Source organism: Notechis scutatus, chromosome 1 (genome assembly GCF_049901735.1).
Source record: "Notechis scutatus isolate UNSWTSFEM ecotype Mainland chromosome 1, rNotScu1.2, whole genome shotgun sequence".
Classification (NCBI taxonomy): domain Eukaryota; kingdom Metazoa; phylum Chordata; class Lepidosauria; order Squamata; family Elapidae; genus Notechis; species Notechis scutatus.
The window spans coordinates 259,781,114-259,800,835 of NC_142009.1; the positions used below are offsets into that span (position 1 = coordinate 259,781,114).

General features: G+C 39.6%; 1 protein-coding gene across 1 annotated transcript in view; it reads left to right on the top strand.

Annotated features, from left to right (window-relative positions):
- NAT10 (N-acetyltransferase 10) overlaps positions 1-19,722 on the top strand; it is a 32,985-nt gene continuing 13,263 nt past the window's right edge. Inside the window, exons 1-16 of the mRNA XM_087951194.1 lie at positions 1-349; positions 2,336-2,458; positions 4,844-4,935; positions 6,345-6,516; positions 7,412-7,534; positions 8,381-8,442; positions 9,289-9,403; positions 10,388-10,495; positions 10,970-11,103; positions 12,874-12,967; positions 14,800-14,898; positions 15,469-15,605; positions 16,574-16,698; positions 17,683-17,833; positions 18,593-18,689; positions 19,384-19,500. Coding sequence (XP_087807320.1) covers positions 2,351-2,458; positions 4,844-4,935; positions 6,345-6,516; positions 7,412-7,534; positions 8,381-8,442; positions 9,289-9,403; positions 10,388-10,495; positions 10,970-11,103; positions 12,874-12,967; positions 14,800-14,898; positions 15,469-15,605; positions 16,574-16,698; positions 17,683-17,833; positions 18,593-18,689; positions 19,384-19,500 — 1,734 coding nt within the window. The 5' untranslated portion in view covers positions 1-349; positions 2,336-2,350. The remainder of the gene's footprint in view (positions 350-2,335; positions 2,459-4,843; positions 4,936-6,344; positions 6,517-7,411; positions 7,535-8,380; positions 8,443-9,288; positions 9,404-10,387; positions 10,496-10,969; positions 11,104-12,873; positions 12,968-14,799; positions 14,899-15,468; positions 15,606-16,573; positions 16,699-17,682; positions 17,834-18,592; positions 18,690-19,383; positions 19,501-19,722) is intronic.

Genomic DNA, 19,722 nt, shown 5'->3' on the forward strand with positions numbered 1-19,722 from the left:
TCCCTTTCCGGCGCTTAAGCATCTGGCGGAAGGCAGCGTCCGGGCGGAAAAGCTTTCCCCAGGCGTGGGGAGAGATCCTCGTTTTGTTTTTTGCAGCCCGGATCCAAAGGCAGACGAAGCTCTACTTTGGTTCCGTCGCCCTCCTGCTCTCCCACTACCCGGATTCGCCCGTTAGCTAGCCCTGCTTCTTCGTCTTGAGCGGGCCATCCTGCAGGATCCTTCCAGTGCGTTGCACAGCCCCACATGGTTGTTGTTTTTTTTGCACGTGGGAAGCTGCTCCGAGAGTTTCCATAATCGACCGGATTCCCTTCGCGCATAAACTGGAGTGAGAAAGGGAGAATTGGGAACGGTGAGGAAACGGGTGTTGGGTTTGCGGCTGGATCTGGAGAGTATTCAGATGAGTTGAGAAACAAGATTACTGAATTTTTCCCAATCCAGTATCCCGGGGGTGGGTGGGATAGATGGATAGATGGATGGATAGATAGATAAGATTGTGTCTTCTTTAGCCAGCAGTTATAACATCTCTTTTCGAAAATAAGATCAATTATTTTCACTATGACTGATTTCTACGTTGCTTTGTGTAGTAGCATCAGTAATCTTTGCCATGGAGATCTTCCACCTCAGTTTTAAGCTTAGAACTGCTAGAGTAACTTTTCACCAGCATTTTTACCGTATTTCACCCCACTATTTACTACCAATTTTTCCCCCCGAGTCCTACCCATGGAGTAATTCTGGTGCTCCCCAGATAGGAATTGCAACCCATCATATCTAAAATGCAATTTGATTGGGAAAGGTTGGCGTATAGGATTGCAGTCATAGACGTTGTGAGTCATAGACAGCCTGTGAGTTTAAGACATATAACTTGGATGTTTAATGTTTGCTGTTTATTACAGTCGGATTTCTAATTGCAGTCACATAGATACCTTGATTTAATTTCTGAAAGTTAAGAGTCATAATCATATAATGAAATGAATTAATGTGTTATGATACAAATATTTAGGCTTACTAAAGGTGCTTTCTTTGTCATGACATGAATCTCATGGGTTTGAGTTTTTATATCTATCTATCTATCTATCTATCTATCTATCTATCTATCTATCCTTTTAAAATCAATGGGATTTGTTTTAAGGAAAGATATACACAACAGTGGCACAACATCAAAAGTTGGCATGTTAAACATTGGGTAAACAGTGGATACTTACCTCTAAATGCTGGTAAATATGTTTAATGCAGTGTAACATCAGTAGACCAATTCTTATTTCCCTTTGAGAATAAACATTACAGAAATATAGAGAAAAATCAGCAAAATAAATTAACAGATAAATGAAAAGGGTAAATGCAGCTAAAATTAGTTGACATGTAGCTTGATAAATACAGGTAATTCTTGCTTCTTTACAGAAAGATAGGCCAGCCTGGTTTCCTGTACTATAATTTTTAATAATTCTTTCTGGATTAATTGTACAAATTTTGCTTTTGCTTTTGCTTTCTGACAGAATAATTTAGATTTAGACTGATTATAAATACTGTATAATATGTTTTCTATAATATCTAGGGCATGGCCACTTAACCTTTTGTACCATGAACCTCTTTGAGAATTTGGTGAAAGCTCTAGTCCTTTTTCAAAGTAAATGTAGTCAAATGCATCAAATTGTAGATTATATTGCAAAGGAGACAGATTATGTTCAAATACAGTTGTCAAAATATTAATGGTATGCATGAGTATTTAGGTACAAACATTGTTTTGAAATGCAAAGTATATTGACTATTTTCAGTTACACATTTTTGGAGAAAAAGATACTTTAGACAACCAAATGAATTCTGGGTTACCTTTTTAGGGTATAATAATTTTAGATTTGTTGAAATTAACAAACGTTTTTGGAGTCTACAGAGCATAAATTAATAATAAATGAGTGACATTAAACTGGCCACGCCCACCCTGGCCATGTCCCTCCCCCCAACACAACCCTGATGTGGCCCTCAATGAAATTGAGTTTGACACCCCTGTTCAAGGGCCTCATGCTTTTTTTTGTTCCCAAACATTTTCTTGATCATTGCAACAGCAAGATGTTGAATATAAATACATTTCCTAGGAAAAAATTCCATTAGAAATGAGAACTTATTTGGGTGGAAACATACATAGGGAGCACATTATCCTTGCCTTAAAATGAGTCCAAAACAAGCCCCACTAGAATGCCTTTGAACTGATTGGATGAATAGAAATGTGCACAGCTAATGAACTCTTTGAACAAGAAACATTTTACCGCTGACCGTTGCGGACTGTCTCAATTGAGATAGTATGCAGACTAATTTGTTTTAACTTCTACAAACTTCACAGGAGCTGTCGCTGAAAATGCAGCGCAAGAAAGTGGATAATCGTATTCGGATCCAAATAGAGAATGGAGTGGCCGAGCGACATAGGACCCTCTTTGTTATAGTAGGGGACCGTGGCAAAGATCAGGTGATGTATAGCCATGAACTAGACGTGCATTGTGTTTATACCAAAGGAAGATGAGCTTGAATCAAAGACTAACCTCTCCCAGCAAGAAAGAAAAAGTCAGAAAATGACATAGAAAGTCAGAAAATTAAATCCTTTAAAACGATCACATTCATTGCTTTCTTCTTCTACATCAGAGGTCTCCAAACTTGTCCACTTTAAGACTTCTAGGGATTCTGGGAGTTGAAGTCCACAAATCTTAAAGTGGCCAAGTTTGGGGACCCCTGTACACTTTGCCAGTTTCAGCTGAAATCAGTTTTGGAGATCCCTCTATATATGTTTGTGGCCATGCATGTACATGTGGGTACAGGTTTGTAAAAGAAAGAAATGAATTACTAATTTCTCAAGTCAACTATAAAGCAATTATCCCATTTATACAATTCATCAGCACTTACAAACACTGCTACTTGACATATAGAAACCCACAAACACTACTTCCCCTTGTTCTATGGGGAGAAGAAAGAAAGAGAGTAGCTGATGGCTGGGAGGGACAAGAGGTTACTGCGTGGAGAGGAGGTGACAAAAAGAGATGACGGCAGGAAATGGGGCAAAGGAGAAAGATGGTACCTGATACCTCCTGTTCAGATACCATAAAAAATGTTAACATTCACAAGCAGCAGAAGTCTTTTCTATTTCTCCTATTCATCTATTCCCCAGTTTCAGTAGAATCTTCTGTTTTCAGTGAATGTAAAATGACCCCCTCACCCATTTATAAGACATCTTTTTTTTTTTTTTCAATTGGTGGCGGTGAGTGGGAATCCTTATTCCTATAGGGATAGGGTAACAAACTTGATTTGCCTCTAGGGCACATGGAGTGGTCATATGCTTTCAATCATATAACAAGGCATGTGGAATTCAGCTTGCCAGCATTGCTAACCATTGTTCTTTCCCCTACTCCGGGTAGCTCTTCTGCAAGCTGACCAAAAAGGGATAGAGAGGCTGCGTTTTGACATTGGCTCCTAATAGCAGCATTTCTATGTTTGGTGCAAAGCCGTGGTGGTATGCCACCGGTTCGGCCCGGTTCAGCTGAACTGGTAGTAAAAAAAAGCCTCCGACGATCAGCTGAGAAGAGGAAAGAAAGGCTGGAAGGATCAGCTCAGAGGAGAAAGAAGAGAAGAGCCCAACATCGACCCACCCGCCTCTACTTTTTTCTCTTCTTTATCTTCTCAGCTGATGTGTGGAAAGCTGCATGCGCACGATCACTGAACCAGTAGTGGAACAGGTAGAATCCCACTACTGATGCAGAGCCTTCTGTAGTGGCCTTTTTTGATTACTGGTCTGAATAAAAACACAGTGTTCCCTCCTTCCAGGTGCCCTTTCAATCCTGGCTACATCAGGCTACATTTAAATGCAGGGATTATTTCCTAGAACTGTTTTCTATACATCACCTTTTTATGGATTTGTTCATGTAGAGGAAATATGTGCAGTGAGTCGCATCTTTGTTTTTCTGTACAAGGTCTAAAAGCCTTGCAAGTATTGAGATCGGTCTGCATTCTGCTAATTCATTTGCTTGACGATGTTTTAGTGGCAGAAATGATTTTGAGTTGTATTATTTTAAATTACATGGGATATCCTGAATTTCCTCTTGAGAATTCAATGCAGTGTATGCAGGGATAGCTTACTGTTTATCCTGAAACAGCCACCACACGGAGTAGCTTGGGCTGAGAGATAGCATGCTTCATCGTGGTTAAATGAACCCTAATTTTCTCAAACCAGTTTTATTATTGAAGCTGGCTTATGGATAATTGGGTGATGCGGAAGATAAAAAGATGCTTCACAATGAATGAAGGCATGAACCCAGGGGTGGGATCCAACCAGTGTTACTACCAATTTGGTGACTATGTTTTGAGCACACATGCATGCTTTGTGCGCTTGATGCATGCTGTGTACGTGTGTAAAAAACCTTAAGCTGTACCGCCCAGACAGCTGAAAATCGCTGCGCATGGGTGCGCAGTGTTTGAAAAGCCACTTTTTTTCCTGCTTTTTCAACCTCAGCTGTGCCGTGCAAAGCAGCTGAGGTTGAAAAAGCAGGAAATAAAGGACAGGTAAGAGCCCAGGAGGGCGGGTGGCCCAAACAGCAGCAAACACAGAACTGGTTTGGTGTCTGCTGCTCTTCAGAACTACCGGTTCTATAGAGCCGGGCAGAACCAGTAGCATCCCACCACTGCATGAACCGATCCACAGTTCTTTCAACCAGGTGTGCCTTATGCTGAGATTGCATGGCTGCCACATGGAGGTTAATTGCCAAATGAAAAGATAATTCAAATCATTGAGGTTTTCTGATTCAGTTCACAAACCTGTATTCCTGCAGAAGCAATAAGCATCATTCTTGGTTTTGTCACCTGGCAGGTGGTCATACTTCATCATATGTTGTCTAAAGCAGCTGTAAAGGCTAGACCCACTGTGCTGTGGTGTTACAAGAAAGAGCTGGGCTTTAGCAGGTAAAGTTGTTTATATTTCCTTTCACTTTGGGAGCTTTAATCTATAAATCTCTGGAAAGATGCACAGTGTTTCTTCATGCTCACGGTTGCATCAAGGGCATTACATTCCCATTTTCTTCAAGGTAGCATTACTGCTTGCTTAAATTATTTTGCCCTTGACTGTATAAGGCCCTTATATACCTTTTCAGTATGTATTTTTACAAGTGTATCGATTTCTCTTGGTACAGGTAGACCCTGATTTACCACTGTAATTTAAAAATTACATTCATAACTTGTGCTGGTCATTGAGCTGGCCACCATGTGACTGTACCTAGTTTTACAACCTTTTTGCAGTGGTTGTTAAGGGAATGCTGGGCCATTAAATGAATGCCATAGTCATTAGATAAGTACCGTGATCATTAAGCAAACGTTTAAGCAAGCACTATGATCGTAAAATGAATACTGGGGTGGTTAAACGCCCCTTGTATGCAAGGGATGTTTTTCCTGAAAACCATAAGTAAATGGTGATTTTCATTAAAAAAAAAAAAGTAAATCAGGATGGCTCTGAATAGCGAGATAGTGGCATATAAATTTAATAAACAAATTGTGGTCATGTGAGCAAGGGACATTGCAGATAGTCATAATTGTGGGTCAGTTGCCAAGTGCCCAAAATTCAATGACGTGACCACACACGTGTGTGTGGGAATGTCAGAAATTTGAAACTAGATTGTCAGTAGTTCTGGGGAGGTTTGCCATAACTCTGGATGGTTGGTAAGCCGAAGGCTACCATTTATGTAGAGTGTTTTTTCAGATAGCAACATTTGATGTATGTCATTCTGATGAATTTGTCAAATGTAATGAGTGACCCAATACTTCCACTATGTCACAGGCCTTCAAAGGTGATTTGTCTTCTTTTCCTTCTATTAAGAATAAGAATGTGCATAACATCATAATTTGATGATGTTAATGCTGAGCTTGCAATGAAAAACAGTTTCATGTCCTTGCAGTATGTACTATTTAAGATGCTTCTCATATTGTTAATGTTAATTTTCATCACTTATTTCATTTTTGTAGGACCTAAGTAAAGCACCTAATGTTAGATAATATGGCCTACTTGATTTTGCTTTGCTTGTAACTCATAATCAGAATGCATATCCCAACATTTCTTCATTTTTTAAAAATGCTCTTTGAAAGTTTATTCAGCCTTCATCCTGAATCACAGCAGCATTGCAATCTGTCATGCATCATGAGATTAAAACTAAGTTCAGATAATTTTAGACTCCTTAATGCTGCGATTTTCTGCATCGTTCATTAGAGTAACCCTATTTTACACAGTGGAACTTACTTCTAAGTAAGCATGCATAGAATTAGGCATGTTTAAATCTAATCCTTCTAAGAACTTTTACTGTGATGTCTTTTCTCGCTTTCAGCCACCGTAAAAAAAGAATGCGACAGTTGCAGAAGAAAATTAAATCTGGAATGTTAGATCTAAAGCAAGATGACCCCTTTGAATTGTTCATAGCAGCCACAAACATTCGGTATTGTTACTACAATGAGACGCACAAAATTCTTGGGAATACTTTTGGCATGTGTGTACTCCAGGTAAGAAGAGTGTCCTTGCTACAAATCAGTTGGCCTGGTTACCTGTTTTGTGAGATTTTGCAGCAGAAATTCAAATCCAGAAAACACACAGATGACTGATTCAGCAGGATTATTAACTTCTTTATATACATTATAACATATTGAAGTAAAGTTTACAAATACCAGTAGTTTCTTCCAACATAACATAATGCAAACACAAACAGCAACTCAGGAGCTCAGAACAGATTACTTTCAGTTTAGCAGGCAATCAAGTTAGTTTCACTTTAGACCTGAGTACAGAACAGAGATAAACCTTGCTCAGACTCTTAAGTTTCAGCTTCCAATTCTCAGCTCTCATTGGCTGACCTTGTTAACTATGTCTCTGCCAGTTCATGAATATTCTGACACTCCTCCCTTCATGACTGAAAAAGACATAAATCCCATTAACTTAATATGCTTTTACTTCCATCCAATGCAATTGCGTTGGTGCAGCAGTAAAGTGACTCAAAATGCTTATTGCACAAGCTATGTCTGGTCTGGACCACGGTGATAGGTATAACAGGGTCCCTATTGCTGACTGATATATCTCTTGATCACAGGCTTCACTTTCGTCCTCACCCAAACTGTTATGAAAATCTGTACTCATAGGTGTTGGAGCAGTATATATTTTTCAGAGAGAAAATAAGGTTTGTAAAGATAATAAGGAAACACACAAAAAAAGTGAAAGAAGGGAGAAAATTCAAGTCCACATAAACTCAAAAGTGCTTGAGTTTCTGGTTCATTCTGCTCTAGAATAGATTGCTAGTTGCAAAACTGATGGGTAAAAAGCCTTATCTTGGTTGCAGTGGGTATGGTGTTGATAGAATCTGAGCACACCTGGAAACAATAAGTAAATTTCCTCCATCATTTTCTTCAGGACTTTGAAGCTTTGACTCCAAATCTCCTTGCTCGCACAATTGAAACTGTGGAAGGGGGAGGTATCATCGCTATTCTTCTGAGGACAATGAATTCCCTGAAGCAGCTTTATACAATGACCATGGTATATTTTTGGTTTATAAACTGGCCTGTCATTCTGTTAAATTGTATTAATGTTGCTGTATAGAAAGGGAAATAAATGAACTGCCGCCAGACCTTAATTTGTTTTTTATTAGAAGCTTTATTCCCCAACTTCTGTTCTTTTATATAATCTCCCTGTTGTAATAAGTATTGATGCCCTTGTTCAAATTTCATGGCAGAGAGAAACTTGGTTGGTGGTGAACTGTGGGGCTCATCTTGCTGGCTGGGGGATTCTGAGAGTTGAAGCCCACACATCAGAAAGTTGCTCCAGTTGAGAAACATTGGATTATAATGTCCAGCTAAAGAGATGCATTCTTTTGGTAGTTGCAGTTTATGGCTCTTACTCTTTCCTGTCACAGAATGCCAGTATCAGCTGGGGAGGTTTGGGTAGACCCTTTCCCTAAATCCTTGGCAATCTTATTTGAGGAGTAGCTCTGTTCTCTCTCAGGGAAGGCAGGTGTTTCAAGGCAAGGCTTCTCTGAAGGGATGGAGGTGTTTTCCCTTCCTATAGGATATTTGGGAGGCCAGGTTGTTTAGGGGAGCTCTTCTCCACCCCTACCCCCCCCCCGAGTATTTGGGAAGGACAGGGTGGAGTACACGTGTATTCTTGTGAATAAGGCGTATACATTATTGATTTATTGTTTTCCCCAAAGCCTTGGAAAGGGCTAAACGTAAAATTTTAGAAATGTAGCTGTTAGAGAGATGTGGATCATGGAATGTAGTGCAGGCAACCAGAGGCTACACAATATTTGATAACTCTACTGGGTCAAATTGTATGGCTAGTAAATGGCTATTCAGGTTTCACAAAGGGATTCTCTTCTTTTTCCAGGATGTTCATTCCCGCTATAGAACAGAGGCACATCAGGATGTGGTTGGCAGATTTAATGAAAGGTAAGTTGAGCACTCATACAAGTTAGTAAAAGTGCAATTTAGAAATTTAATCTATTTGTTTTATGTGTTGTTTGAACTGAACATTTTTCTCATATAAGAAGTGGTTTCACTTCAAAATGTTTGCTGCCCTCTAGTGGTAACATTCAAAATGTGTGTATTAAATTCCATTTGATTGATCGATTATTGAGTGGGCTTGTTTGCCTTACTGTCAAGAGACTTGGTGTTCAGAATAGAACCTTTCAGTAAAACATCCACAGAATGAAATTAGCATTGTGCTAATAAAAAGCAACAAAAGAAACAATCCCATCCATAGGGAGAAAAAAACACCCAATGGCACCATTTCTCACTTCAACATCTCCCTAAAATTTAGGATTAGAAATGTATAGAATGTCATCATCCTGAGGGCCAATTGAATTTCCAGTGGGAGGCAACTCTGTAGTCCAAGAGCCTTATGGAAAAGCAAGGCTTGTGAGTCTTGGGTTATTCTGCCTTGTGAAAATGGGGATCCATCATCAGTTTCTTTCACGATGTAAAAAACGGGCCACTTACAGAAGACATTTCTGTAAGTGTTCTGGGGCCAATCCATATAGGGCCTTACAAGTCACAACCAATTTCCGCCACCATCCAAGAGTCAAAGGCCATGAGTGAAGTGTTCATGTTGAAAGGAACTCCTATCTCTACAGGTTTTCTTGGCGGTTAAATTACTTCTATTGAAACATAGAAGATATCTTGAGCCACTTGGCCCACAGGATGATGCTCAGAGGGGCTGCAAGAGGAGAAGTGTTTTGTTCGTTGAGGAAAAGCCAGCTTCTGTTGTAATATTATTTTCTCACTTGTCTCCTGCAGGTTCATCCTCTCTCTGGTCTCTTGTAAAACCTGTGTAGTTGTTGATGATCAGCTGAATATCCTCCCCATCTCTAGTCATGCTGCAAACATTTCAGCTCTGCCGCCTCGGTCACAGGTGCGTATATTTACCTGATAATGACCAGTGCTTCAGGCTCTCATATAAACTATGTAATTATTTGGATTTGTATTTAATTGGGATATTTAATATCAGTAGAAGTAGACTTTAAAAGGAATAGAGGTGTTCCTATTAGCCTCCTTAACCAATTCTGTGCTAGGACAGCACACTGCTGTTCCTTATTCCAACCACAGGCTTGGAAGCTGCTTTTTCAGTAGAATTTGAATTCCAAGTGGTATCTGGAAAAAAAATTGTAAGAAAAATTATAGCAAATAAAACTAAAAATGCCTCTGAGTATCCTCACCATGACTTAATTTAGAAGAAAATTATTACAGTCCCCACAAAAGACAACTCTCATTCTAAAAATCTGACTAAACATTCAATTTAATTCTAGAACTGCTTTTCAAATTTTTGAGGAAACTGATGTATTTCTTGTCTATTTGTAAAAATATTCCTGTTTTTCAATTTCCTTTGTTGCTGCTCTTATTTAACTCTCTGTTAAATAAGACCTTACTATTTATTCATGTACCAAAAATGCTTTTCAAAAGGCAACTGGATTTTCTTGATTTTGTTCTTTGAAAATGTTTCACTTCTCATCTAAGAAGCTTCTTCAGAAGCGATGATGATTGAGAATCTCCATAGACTTTTATTCCTGTATTTCCTGCAGAACTGTTCTCTTTTTAGGGATAGTTTTGTGAGCATTACAACACTTGGTTACCATCTAGTCATCCTTACATCCTGCTCTGCAGGTTTGGCTGTGGGCAAACAAACCCACCATCAAGAAGCCACACTTACAGTACAGTTGGATCATCCTCTTTTGGAATAACATCCCAAAATTGAAATTGAAAATTTTTGGAAGCATTTGCAATAAGGTCACTTTTTCCCTTTTGACTCAGCTCATGTTTAACATAACTGGGATTTCCGTATATTATTCTCATTTTTCCCTGAAAGATTTGGATTCAGACAGCTGTTTTCCTCTTTTAGGAAGAGACCCAAAGTCCTCGTGATGTGGAACTGAAGGAGCTAAAGGAGAGCTTACAGGACACACAACCGGTTGGCACATTGGTTGATGTTTGTAAAACGCTGGATCAGGTAAGCTTACATTCAGATTAGTATTTTTATCCCACCCTTTAAAAATTGATTTTGATCCATTAAAGGCAGTGAACATCCCAAATATCTTGTCTCCTATTTTCCTCACAACAAAAAGTTTGTGAGGTGGATTGGACTGAGAAAGAATAACTGGCCTAAGGTCATTCATCCAGTTTTGATGACGAAGGAAGGCCCAGATTCACAATCTTCTGGTATCTAGGCCAGCTCCTCAATTACTACACCAAACCATCTCTTTTTATCTGTATTATAAAATACGTGATATAATGCAGATATAATAATGTCCCCATTAGTTTTGCAGAATCCAGACTGTTTAGAAAAGCCAAAATATGTTGGGATTAAATTAATGTTGTATAATTCCTATTAATACTTTCTCTTTCCCTGCTTTATGTCTGTTCTCGTTGATGTCCTTCTCCATCCATGATCTTGTGTCTTGGTGGCTTCTTTCCTCCCTGACAGGCAAAAGGAGTCCTCAAATTCATCGAAGCAATTTCTGAGAAGACCCTGAGAAGCACTGTGGCTTTAACAGCAGCTAGAGGGCGTGGGAAGTCGGCTGCTTTGGGACTGGCAATAGCGGGAGCAGTGGCTTTTGGGTAAGTTTTTCCTAGATATTCCAAGAGGGGTTTTGATCACAACCCCATCCCCCGGCTTCCTTTGAAGCAGTTTCTTCCCTGGGCTGCTGGAGGAGCGATAGAGTGACTGAGAGAGGAGCAGAGGCAGACACCTGAGGAGGGAGACACCTGAGGATGGGGCTGAGGGAGGCAGGGCCGAGGCGCTCCTGAACTTAGTGGTTTGCTGGCAGACGTTTTATTACCCGACTAGGTAACATCAGATGTTACCTAGTCAGGTAATGAAAACGTCTGCAAGCAAACTACCAAGCTCGGATTCTCTCCTCCTCCTCCCCCCCCGGTCCTTGAAAAATGTTTCTGCTTGAAACCGGTCCCTGGTACAAAAAAGGTTGGGGACCACTGCTGTATATCATTCCTTTTGGGCAAGTGCAAAAAGGTAATATACTCCAATAATGCATGTCAGTGATACTGTCCCTTTGGTCTCCAGTAGGTAGCAGCGTCTAACCAACCTTGATTGATCTTAGCATACAGTAATTAAGTAGTATCAGACCTAGTTAATATTTAGTGGGAAACCCCCAGGAAATTCCAGGGAGACGGGGAAGCTGGCATAACTTCTCAGAAGGACGTACTAGCAAACTCTTCGGGTTTTGTGTCAAGAAAATAACATGGATGTACCTGTAGTGTACAGTCACAACTTATTTCAAACTTTTCTTTTAAGGAAGAGCTTAATGTTGTCTGTTCATATCTGAATCCAATTTTTTATTGGACAATTTTATTCCAATTACTCATTCAGCAAATTGCTACAATGAGGATTTTATTTTATTTTATTACTGTCAGCCTGGAATACAAGTGAATTTCAGTAGTATAAGTTTTCACTGAGGTGTAGAATGCAATCTATGGATTATTTTATTTCAATTTGCAAATAGTAGCTTACAATGGGTACCTTATCAGGTTTTGACACAGTGGTCCATCACATACAATCTTAAATCATGTTATTAGGACAGATTTGTTGCGCCACTGAGCTGCTTCTGCACTATTGTATATTTGTACATACACATTTGTTCATTCAAATATCACTCCAAAGATTGTGGTCAGTCTACAGTGTTAAGTAATTATTATTATTTTTTCCTTTCAAATAAAAAATCCTAACAACCCTCCTCCAAAAATATGAAAAACAATAGCCATAAATATGCTGTAAGAGAATTATTGTTACAATAACTGGCAGGCTATAATGTTGTTGTTCAGTCATTATGCTGTGTATGACTCTTCATGACCCCATGGACCATAGCACACCACGCCCTTCCTGTCCTCTACTGTCTCCCCGAGTCTGATCAAACTCATGCCAACTGTCCAATATGTCAGGAAAGATTGAAGGCGAAAGGAAAGAAGAGGGGACGGCAGAGGATGAGATGGTTATCTCATCCTCTGCCATCCCCCCTTCTCTCCTTTCGCCTTCAATCTTTCCTGACCACCAGGGGGAAGGAGGAAAAAGGAAAAAGAAACAGGAGTCCTCTCTTCTCATTTGGTGTCCAAAGTATTTGAACTTCAGCTTCTGTATCTGTCATTCCAAAGAAAAGCCTGGATTGACTTTCTTTACGGGACAAAACTGTGCATCCTTTTCAAAACTTGAAACATTGTTCTACTGTCTCTTAACAATTGGGGCACTGTATCATAAGTCATATTTTTAATTGATTTGTTGGTTTCAATGGGGATACGCTAGAAATTGTTTCTGACATTATAATAGAGGGTGGGGGGGAAGTTGTAGCATCTGTTCTTGTCTTTTCTTTTTTACAGCTATTCCAACATTTTTGTCACATCTCCAAGTCCAGATAATCTTCACACCCTCTTTGAATTTGTATTTAAAGGCTTTGATGCTCTACAGTACCAGGTAAGATGAAGCAATATTGTGGAGGCCCTGGTGCTCTCTGAGCTGGACTGTTTGCTTGCAGATATTTCATTATATGGTAAAAAGATGTCTGCCCACAAACAACCAAGGTGAGAGGGCACCATGGACTCCACAGTTCAACCCTGAGGTACAGATATTCTCTTCTTTTCAAGTGATCATAAAAGAGATAGATGATTTTCATTAGAGTATCTCAGCTTGCCAAGTGTTTTCTCTGCCATATGTTTCTGCCAATTTCTCTCTTACCCCATCTTTGTTTTGTTTGTTTTATGGTAAGTGTGGCTTTAAATCAGTTTTTGACTTTAGGCAACTGCCTGCACTATAGTCCCTGCAGTTGTCTTGGCACCTTTTGTCAGAATTGGCTTGCCCATTGCCACCTTCTTCCAAGGGTTGAGAGAGAGTGATTAGCCCAAGGTCAATCCCCCAGTTTTCACATCCTGGCTTTAGCAAATGGAGAAAATGTTCATGCAGTAGGCAAGCAAGATTTGGGCAGGTTGTGGGAGCTTGTGGGTGATGAGCTTGTCAAGTTTCTGGGTGGGAATACAAACACTGCATTTAGGAGTAGCATATTAAAAAAAACTTGTAGGAAGAAAGAAAACTTGACTTCTGAAAATGTCAGGAAGACTTGTTTGGAGAGATAGGAGCAGATAAATGGAGGGAAGCAACAGTGGAGGAGTTGGGGAAGCAAGAGAATGAGAGTGTTTGTGCACAGACAGCTTACTAGAGGCTGAGGAGAAAGTGTAACTCGAGTAGATTGTCAGTAATCCAATACCACACAACAGTTTGAAAAGTACCAGGGGATGACTCAGAGAATTTGGTCAGGAACATGCAGAGGTTAAAATGAAGCAGAAGTCAAAAAGAAGAATTTGCTGATCGCAAAACCGGATGCCATCATTGCTTCTAGCAACGGAAGGCAGTTCCTGCACAGATGAAATCTTCTCCCCACTGAGCGTGCACAGCTGAAGCTTTCCCTGCTCAGCAGTTGCCAAAGATAAGGCATGATAATGAGCTGAAGAAGCTTCTTGGATGAGAAGCAAAATGTCTTCAGAGAAAAACCAGAAAGTCCAATTTGCCTCTTGAAAAAGCACTTTTGGGGCATGATAATGAGCGATCTTTTCCACTTTCTCACAAGGCACTTACTTTGCCGTGGTTGTAGGATTCCCAGGCCAGCAAAGTTGCCTGGCTTCTTGGCATCCATATTAACTAAAGAAGGATCAGTGTTGGCTGAGAAGGGGCCTGGGAAGGTATTCGTATTGGATTCAGTGAAGTTGAATCAGTAGGTTGCAGCATTCAGTGGGATCTGATCTGCCAGCATCTTGAGTCCTGGCTCTGAGGCCCAGACACCCAATTTGCTTTGTGCACAAAGTGGGCCTCGAGTTTTCAGTCGCCCAGTGCCTATAAACCACTATACCAACTGGGCTCTCCTCCCTGTCTTGGCATGGCGTGTATATGTCATTGATTTTTGATCTTCTCAAGCCCAGCAGTCTCCAGATGTGCCAGGTTGCAGACCCCAACTCAATCATCATGAATAGGCTGCTTGTGATTTGTAAATTTCCCAAGATGTGAAATTCTGTTCCACGTCACTTTGCTCTTTACTCCAGGCAGCTTCCATCCTTTGACAGTACCTCTTAACACCATCAAACAACACCTTTCTCAGGCCACTGGGAAGGATTCATTAGGTAGCTAAAAATGCCAAATCCAGCCTCAACATCTGGCTGGCTGTGCGACCAACCATAATAGGTAAAGTATGCCAGTTATTAGGATGGGTAATATTTAATTAATTTTTCATATTGTCCCATTGTTATGTCTGTTTTCAGGAACATTTGGATTATGAGATCATTCAGTCTCTCAATCCTGAATTCAGCAAAGCAGTTGTGAGAGTCAATGTGTTTCGAGAACATAGACAGACAATACAGGTATTTACCAATAGTTCGGCCTAGAGAATTGGGCGTTTGGGTGTTTTCTTCTAATGTTGCTGTTCTGCTTTGGTTCAACAATGAAAGAAGCCACTTCTGTAGTTTCTAGCAATGCGGGGAGGGCTTCTGAACAGGTCAGGATTGGAAACCACTTTAAGAATAAGGAAGGGTTCATGGAACTGAATGAAAAATGATGGTTCTATTTGTTTTAAATCTGGTTTTCTACTACATGTGAACATGAGCTGCAGAGTATTGTTAGCTAATCCATTTGATTTGCAGGTATAGCTCATTTATTATTACTTTAGATCAGGGGTGTCCAACCTTGGCAACTTTAAGACTTGTGGACTTCAACTCCCAGAATTCCTCAGCCAGCAAAGCTGGCTGAGGAATTCTGGGAGTTGAAGTCCACAAGTCTTAAAGTTGCCAAGGTTGGACACCCCTGCTTTAGATAAAGGGAACGAAGCAAAGTGAGAAATTTAAGGGGCTCTAAAAGAGTTTATTTTATTTTTGTTGCCGAGACACCCTCAGAAAGGCAGTTTATGATGTCTACCCTTTCCCTTTCCCCCCCAGTATATCCATCCTGCCGATGCTGTGAAACTCGGGCAGGCTGAACTTGTGGTAATTGATGAAGCTGCTGCCATTCCCCTTCCTTTGGTAAAGAACCTATTGGGCCCTTATCTGGTCTTCATGGCTTCTACAATCAATGGGTAAGCTTTACTGGCTAAAGTGATCTCCAAAGGCTGTTGATCCACTGTTTCTGAAAATTATGAAGAATACACTTTTTGTTGTTGTTTTTTGAATCTCAGATGGAAAATACTATGCTTCATCTGTTAAGTTAGTGAACTCCTTTCTCTAAATATTTTGTACTGGAATTAATATCCAGTGATATAAAACACCTGTCTCTGATGACAGTCAGTTATGGCTGAGTCACACACATGCAGTTGCCATTGGGTAATAGAATCAACAAATAATAAACATTCGTGAATGTCTGGCCCATTAGTAATAAGGGATTGTTTTATCTATTTGGCATGGTTATTTTCACATTATTCCTTACTATTGTTCAAACACACACACACACACACACACCACTTATGTAAGTAGTTGCAGTTTTAGTGTTAAGAAAAAAATACTAAATATTTGAGTTAAAAGAAAGGTTTTAGAATGTTATTTCGACACTGATTTATTTCAGAATTGGTAATGGTAAAACAAGAGGTGAAGTGTTATTAGATGTTTGACAGGAGAAGAATAGAAAAAAAAGCAAAGAATTGACCAGTTGGCATTGCAATCAGGGAACTTTCCAGAGTTTCTTAATTGATTAATTTATTATTGTATCCCAAGTTAGGTCCACCATTTTCTTTGGAAGCAGATTAACACAATTGTAGGGCAAAGTTATGAATGATGCATTTTATTTTTTTCTATATTGTGAGATAGACTGACATTTGACTGAAAGGTTGTATTCATTCCAATGTTTTTAAAGAATTTCTGTCCTTTCTCAGTCTTAAAAACAGAACAATAATAAATCTGGCATTTTGTCCCTATGATTTCAACATTTCCAGAAATATTACATCTTTAGAACAGTATTTGGATTAATCTGCTTATATCATAATTTAAACAGCTGCTGTGCTTGTTCTTTTATCTGTTCCCATCTGACTGTTCTGTCTGTTGTTTTGAATAGATATGAGGGCACCGGCCGTTCCTTGTCTTTGAAACTGATCCAACAGTTACGACAAGAGAGTGCACAGGCCCAAGCCAGCATAACTGCAGAGAACAAAATAACCACTGCAGCTAAACTGTCCTCAGGTATCTCTCTGAAACTAGAACCTCCAGTACGATCATGGCTGTGTTGCTTAACTGAGCTTTACATTTTTTAAAAGAATATACAGGAGAAAGTAACTGAGGAGAATCACAGAAAACTATCACTTTTCCATGAGCTGTCTTTGCTCTTAGATAACCTTCATGACAATTGAACAGATCTTGGGTGGTGGGTCTGCTTTCTTTTATAGTTGATGGGCTTGTTTTTTCTCTGTGAGATGACAGGTCTCTTGTTTCTTCAAACCCATCAGCTATTGAGGTTACGGTTCCACACATTACTGATGTAATGTAGAAGAGTTAGACTTTTGACTTGTCAGATTGTGCATGCCCAGGCATTGTGGTTTGTGACCCAAAGAGTTTATGGTTTAGCATGTTGTATCAAACCAATCAATTGTGGATTAGTTAAATTATCTCTTAAACACTGTGACTTAATCTACGTGACCCGTCATTAGGTTAAAGCATGAATAGTTATAATGTGCCACTTAAGGCTAAGGATAAGGCTAGGAATAATTCTACAGAATATAGGTAGTTCTCGACTTACGACCACAATTGAGGCCAAAATTTCTGTTGCTAACACTTAACATTTGTTAAGTGAATTTGGCCCTATTTGACAATCTTTCTTGTCACAGTTGCTAAGTGAATCACTGCAGTTGTTAAGCTAGTAACATGGTTGTTAAATGAATCTGACTTTCCAATTGACCTGGACATGATCACATGACCCTGGGGCATATATATGAGTCAGTTGTCAAGCATCCAAATTTCATTCATGTGACCATGGGGATGCTATAATGACTGTAAGTGTGGAAAATGGCCACTTTTTTCAGTGCTGTTGTAACTTTGAACTGTTGTAGGATGAGGACTACCTGCACCAGCTACAGGTCTTGTTTTTCTGACCACTTTTTTTTCTTTTCCCGACAAAAGAGATGTTTAGATCTTTGTGTATGTGACCTTTTGTATATCATCTCTCCCCAGCCCGTACATTGCATGAAGTTTCGCTTCAGGAATCCATTAGATATGCTCCGGGAGATCCAGTGGAAAAGTGGCTGAATGATTTGCTATGCTTGGATTGTCTCAACATCACGAGAATTATATCTGGTTGTCCATTGCCTGAAACCTGTGATTTGTATCCTTGTGCTAATTCTCAAACTTAAGTGCAGCTATTGTGGTCATATCTATATTCCCATCACACTGTTCCCGTTTAGGAAAAACATTATGCAAAGGATAGAAAAGGAGCAAGAAGTAGTAAATGAAAGAAATTGAATAACACGAAGTAAGAAAAATAAAAGAAACGGTAGCTATAACTATTCACAGTACCATTCACAGTAACTCTTCCTACATTTTTGTGCCTGGTTCCACATCTTCCATATGTGAATTCATTAGTTACCTTTTGTTCTTTAAACTCCTCACTTCTTTTAAAAAATGTGACCTTTTTTTGTGTTGATCCTTCATTTTTGCATTTAGCTCATTTGTTCAACACTTATTCATTCTTGATTCTGCCTTTTGTTTTATCGCCTACACTACTTAGATGTCCCATTGCCATTGCATTCAACTCTTATGCTTCTCCTGACATACCCAGTCCCTCATTTCCATGCAGCAAAGTAAATGCACTCTTAGCTCATTCATTTTGGGGCAACAAGCTTCATAGTACCTACTACCTTTCTACCAATATTTGCAGATCTTAAAAATTTACACAGACTTAGAAACACAATTGGTAACAATAGCTATTTACTTCCTCTGCTTTTCACTGCCTATGAAGTGTGTTGGACATTAGCAAATGTGTTTGGACAATGGCAGTCTGTCATCATTGAAGAAAATTTTGGCTTCCTTCTAGCTTTCAAAGACAAATAAGGAATTTGTCACTTAACTCAAGGATGACCCTCAGATACTATGTGAACAGAGACACTCTGTTCTGTTATCACAGAGCGTCAGAAACGTTTCTTCAGAGATTAATGTCCCTGTATGTGGCTTCTCACTACAAGGTTAGTGATCATGTGTTATTTTCAGCTTGGACTTAGAAGAAAAATGGTGGGGTCACTCCCTCCTCCTCCTCTTCCTCCTCCTCCCCAAGATTGGACTGAAATAACTGTCCTCTGGTTTCTAATGCCTTCGCTAGTCCTTGCACTTACAACCATCACAGTGTCCCAAGAGCCAAATGATCAGAATTTGAGTGTGTATTTATGATGGTTGTAGCATTCTGGGATCACCATTTGCAGGGAGCTTCTGAGAGGCCGAGTAAATGGGAGAAGCCAGATTTGCTTAACAACAGCATGACTCACCTGATGGCCGCATCAGTTCGCAACGGACGTTCTAATCCCAATTGTGGTCATACATTAAGAACTACCTGTATATGATTCTAGGAAATAAAGTTTGCTAAGATTTGAAAGAAGAATGCATAGTAAAGATAATGTTAAATATGGAGGCCACATTGGGTCATACAGGAACATACAGCATGATTTTTTGGTCAGCTTCCGGCTTATGGGAATGAATTGAGAATAATAGAGTGTTTCAAAGTCATGGGGCTTTGAATAAAGAAAGTCTCATTCAAAGTCATGGGGCTTTGAATAAAGAAAGTATCACTTTGAATAAAGAAAGTATCATAACCGATACCTTGAATTAATGAAGCATGCTTGAATGACCGAGATCTAATTCTCTAACGTGGTTGCAACCTTCCAGAATTCTCCTAATGACCTCCAGATGCTTTCGGATGCTCCAGCCCATCATCTTTTTTGCCTTTTGCCACCGGTGCCACCTACTCAAAATTCCTTGCCTGAAGTCCTTGCTGTGGTCCAGGTAAGAAGGATGTTTTCAAGTAACCGAAGTAATTAATTTAATGAGACAAGAAGCAGAACTAGAGAAATCAATAAATAAAGACTCTGAATCTTTCTCTAGGGAATTTGTATCTTTTCTTCATTGGTTCCAGGGAAGAAATTTGTCATGTTATCCATCGTGTGAGCAAAGAATTGGGAATCTGTTTTAGCTACAGTGTTTCAGAGTTGTTAAAACCAAAGCATA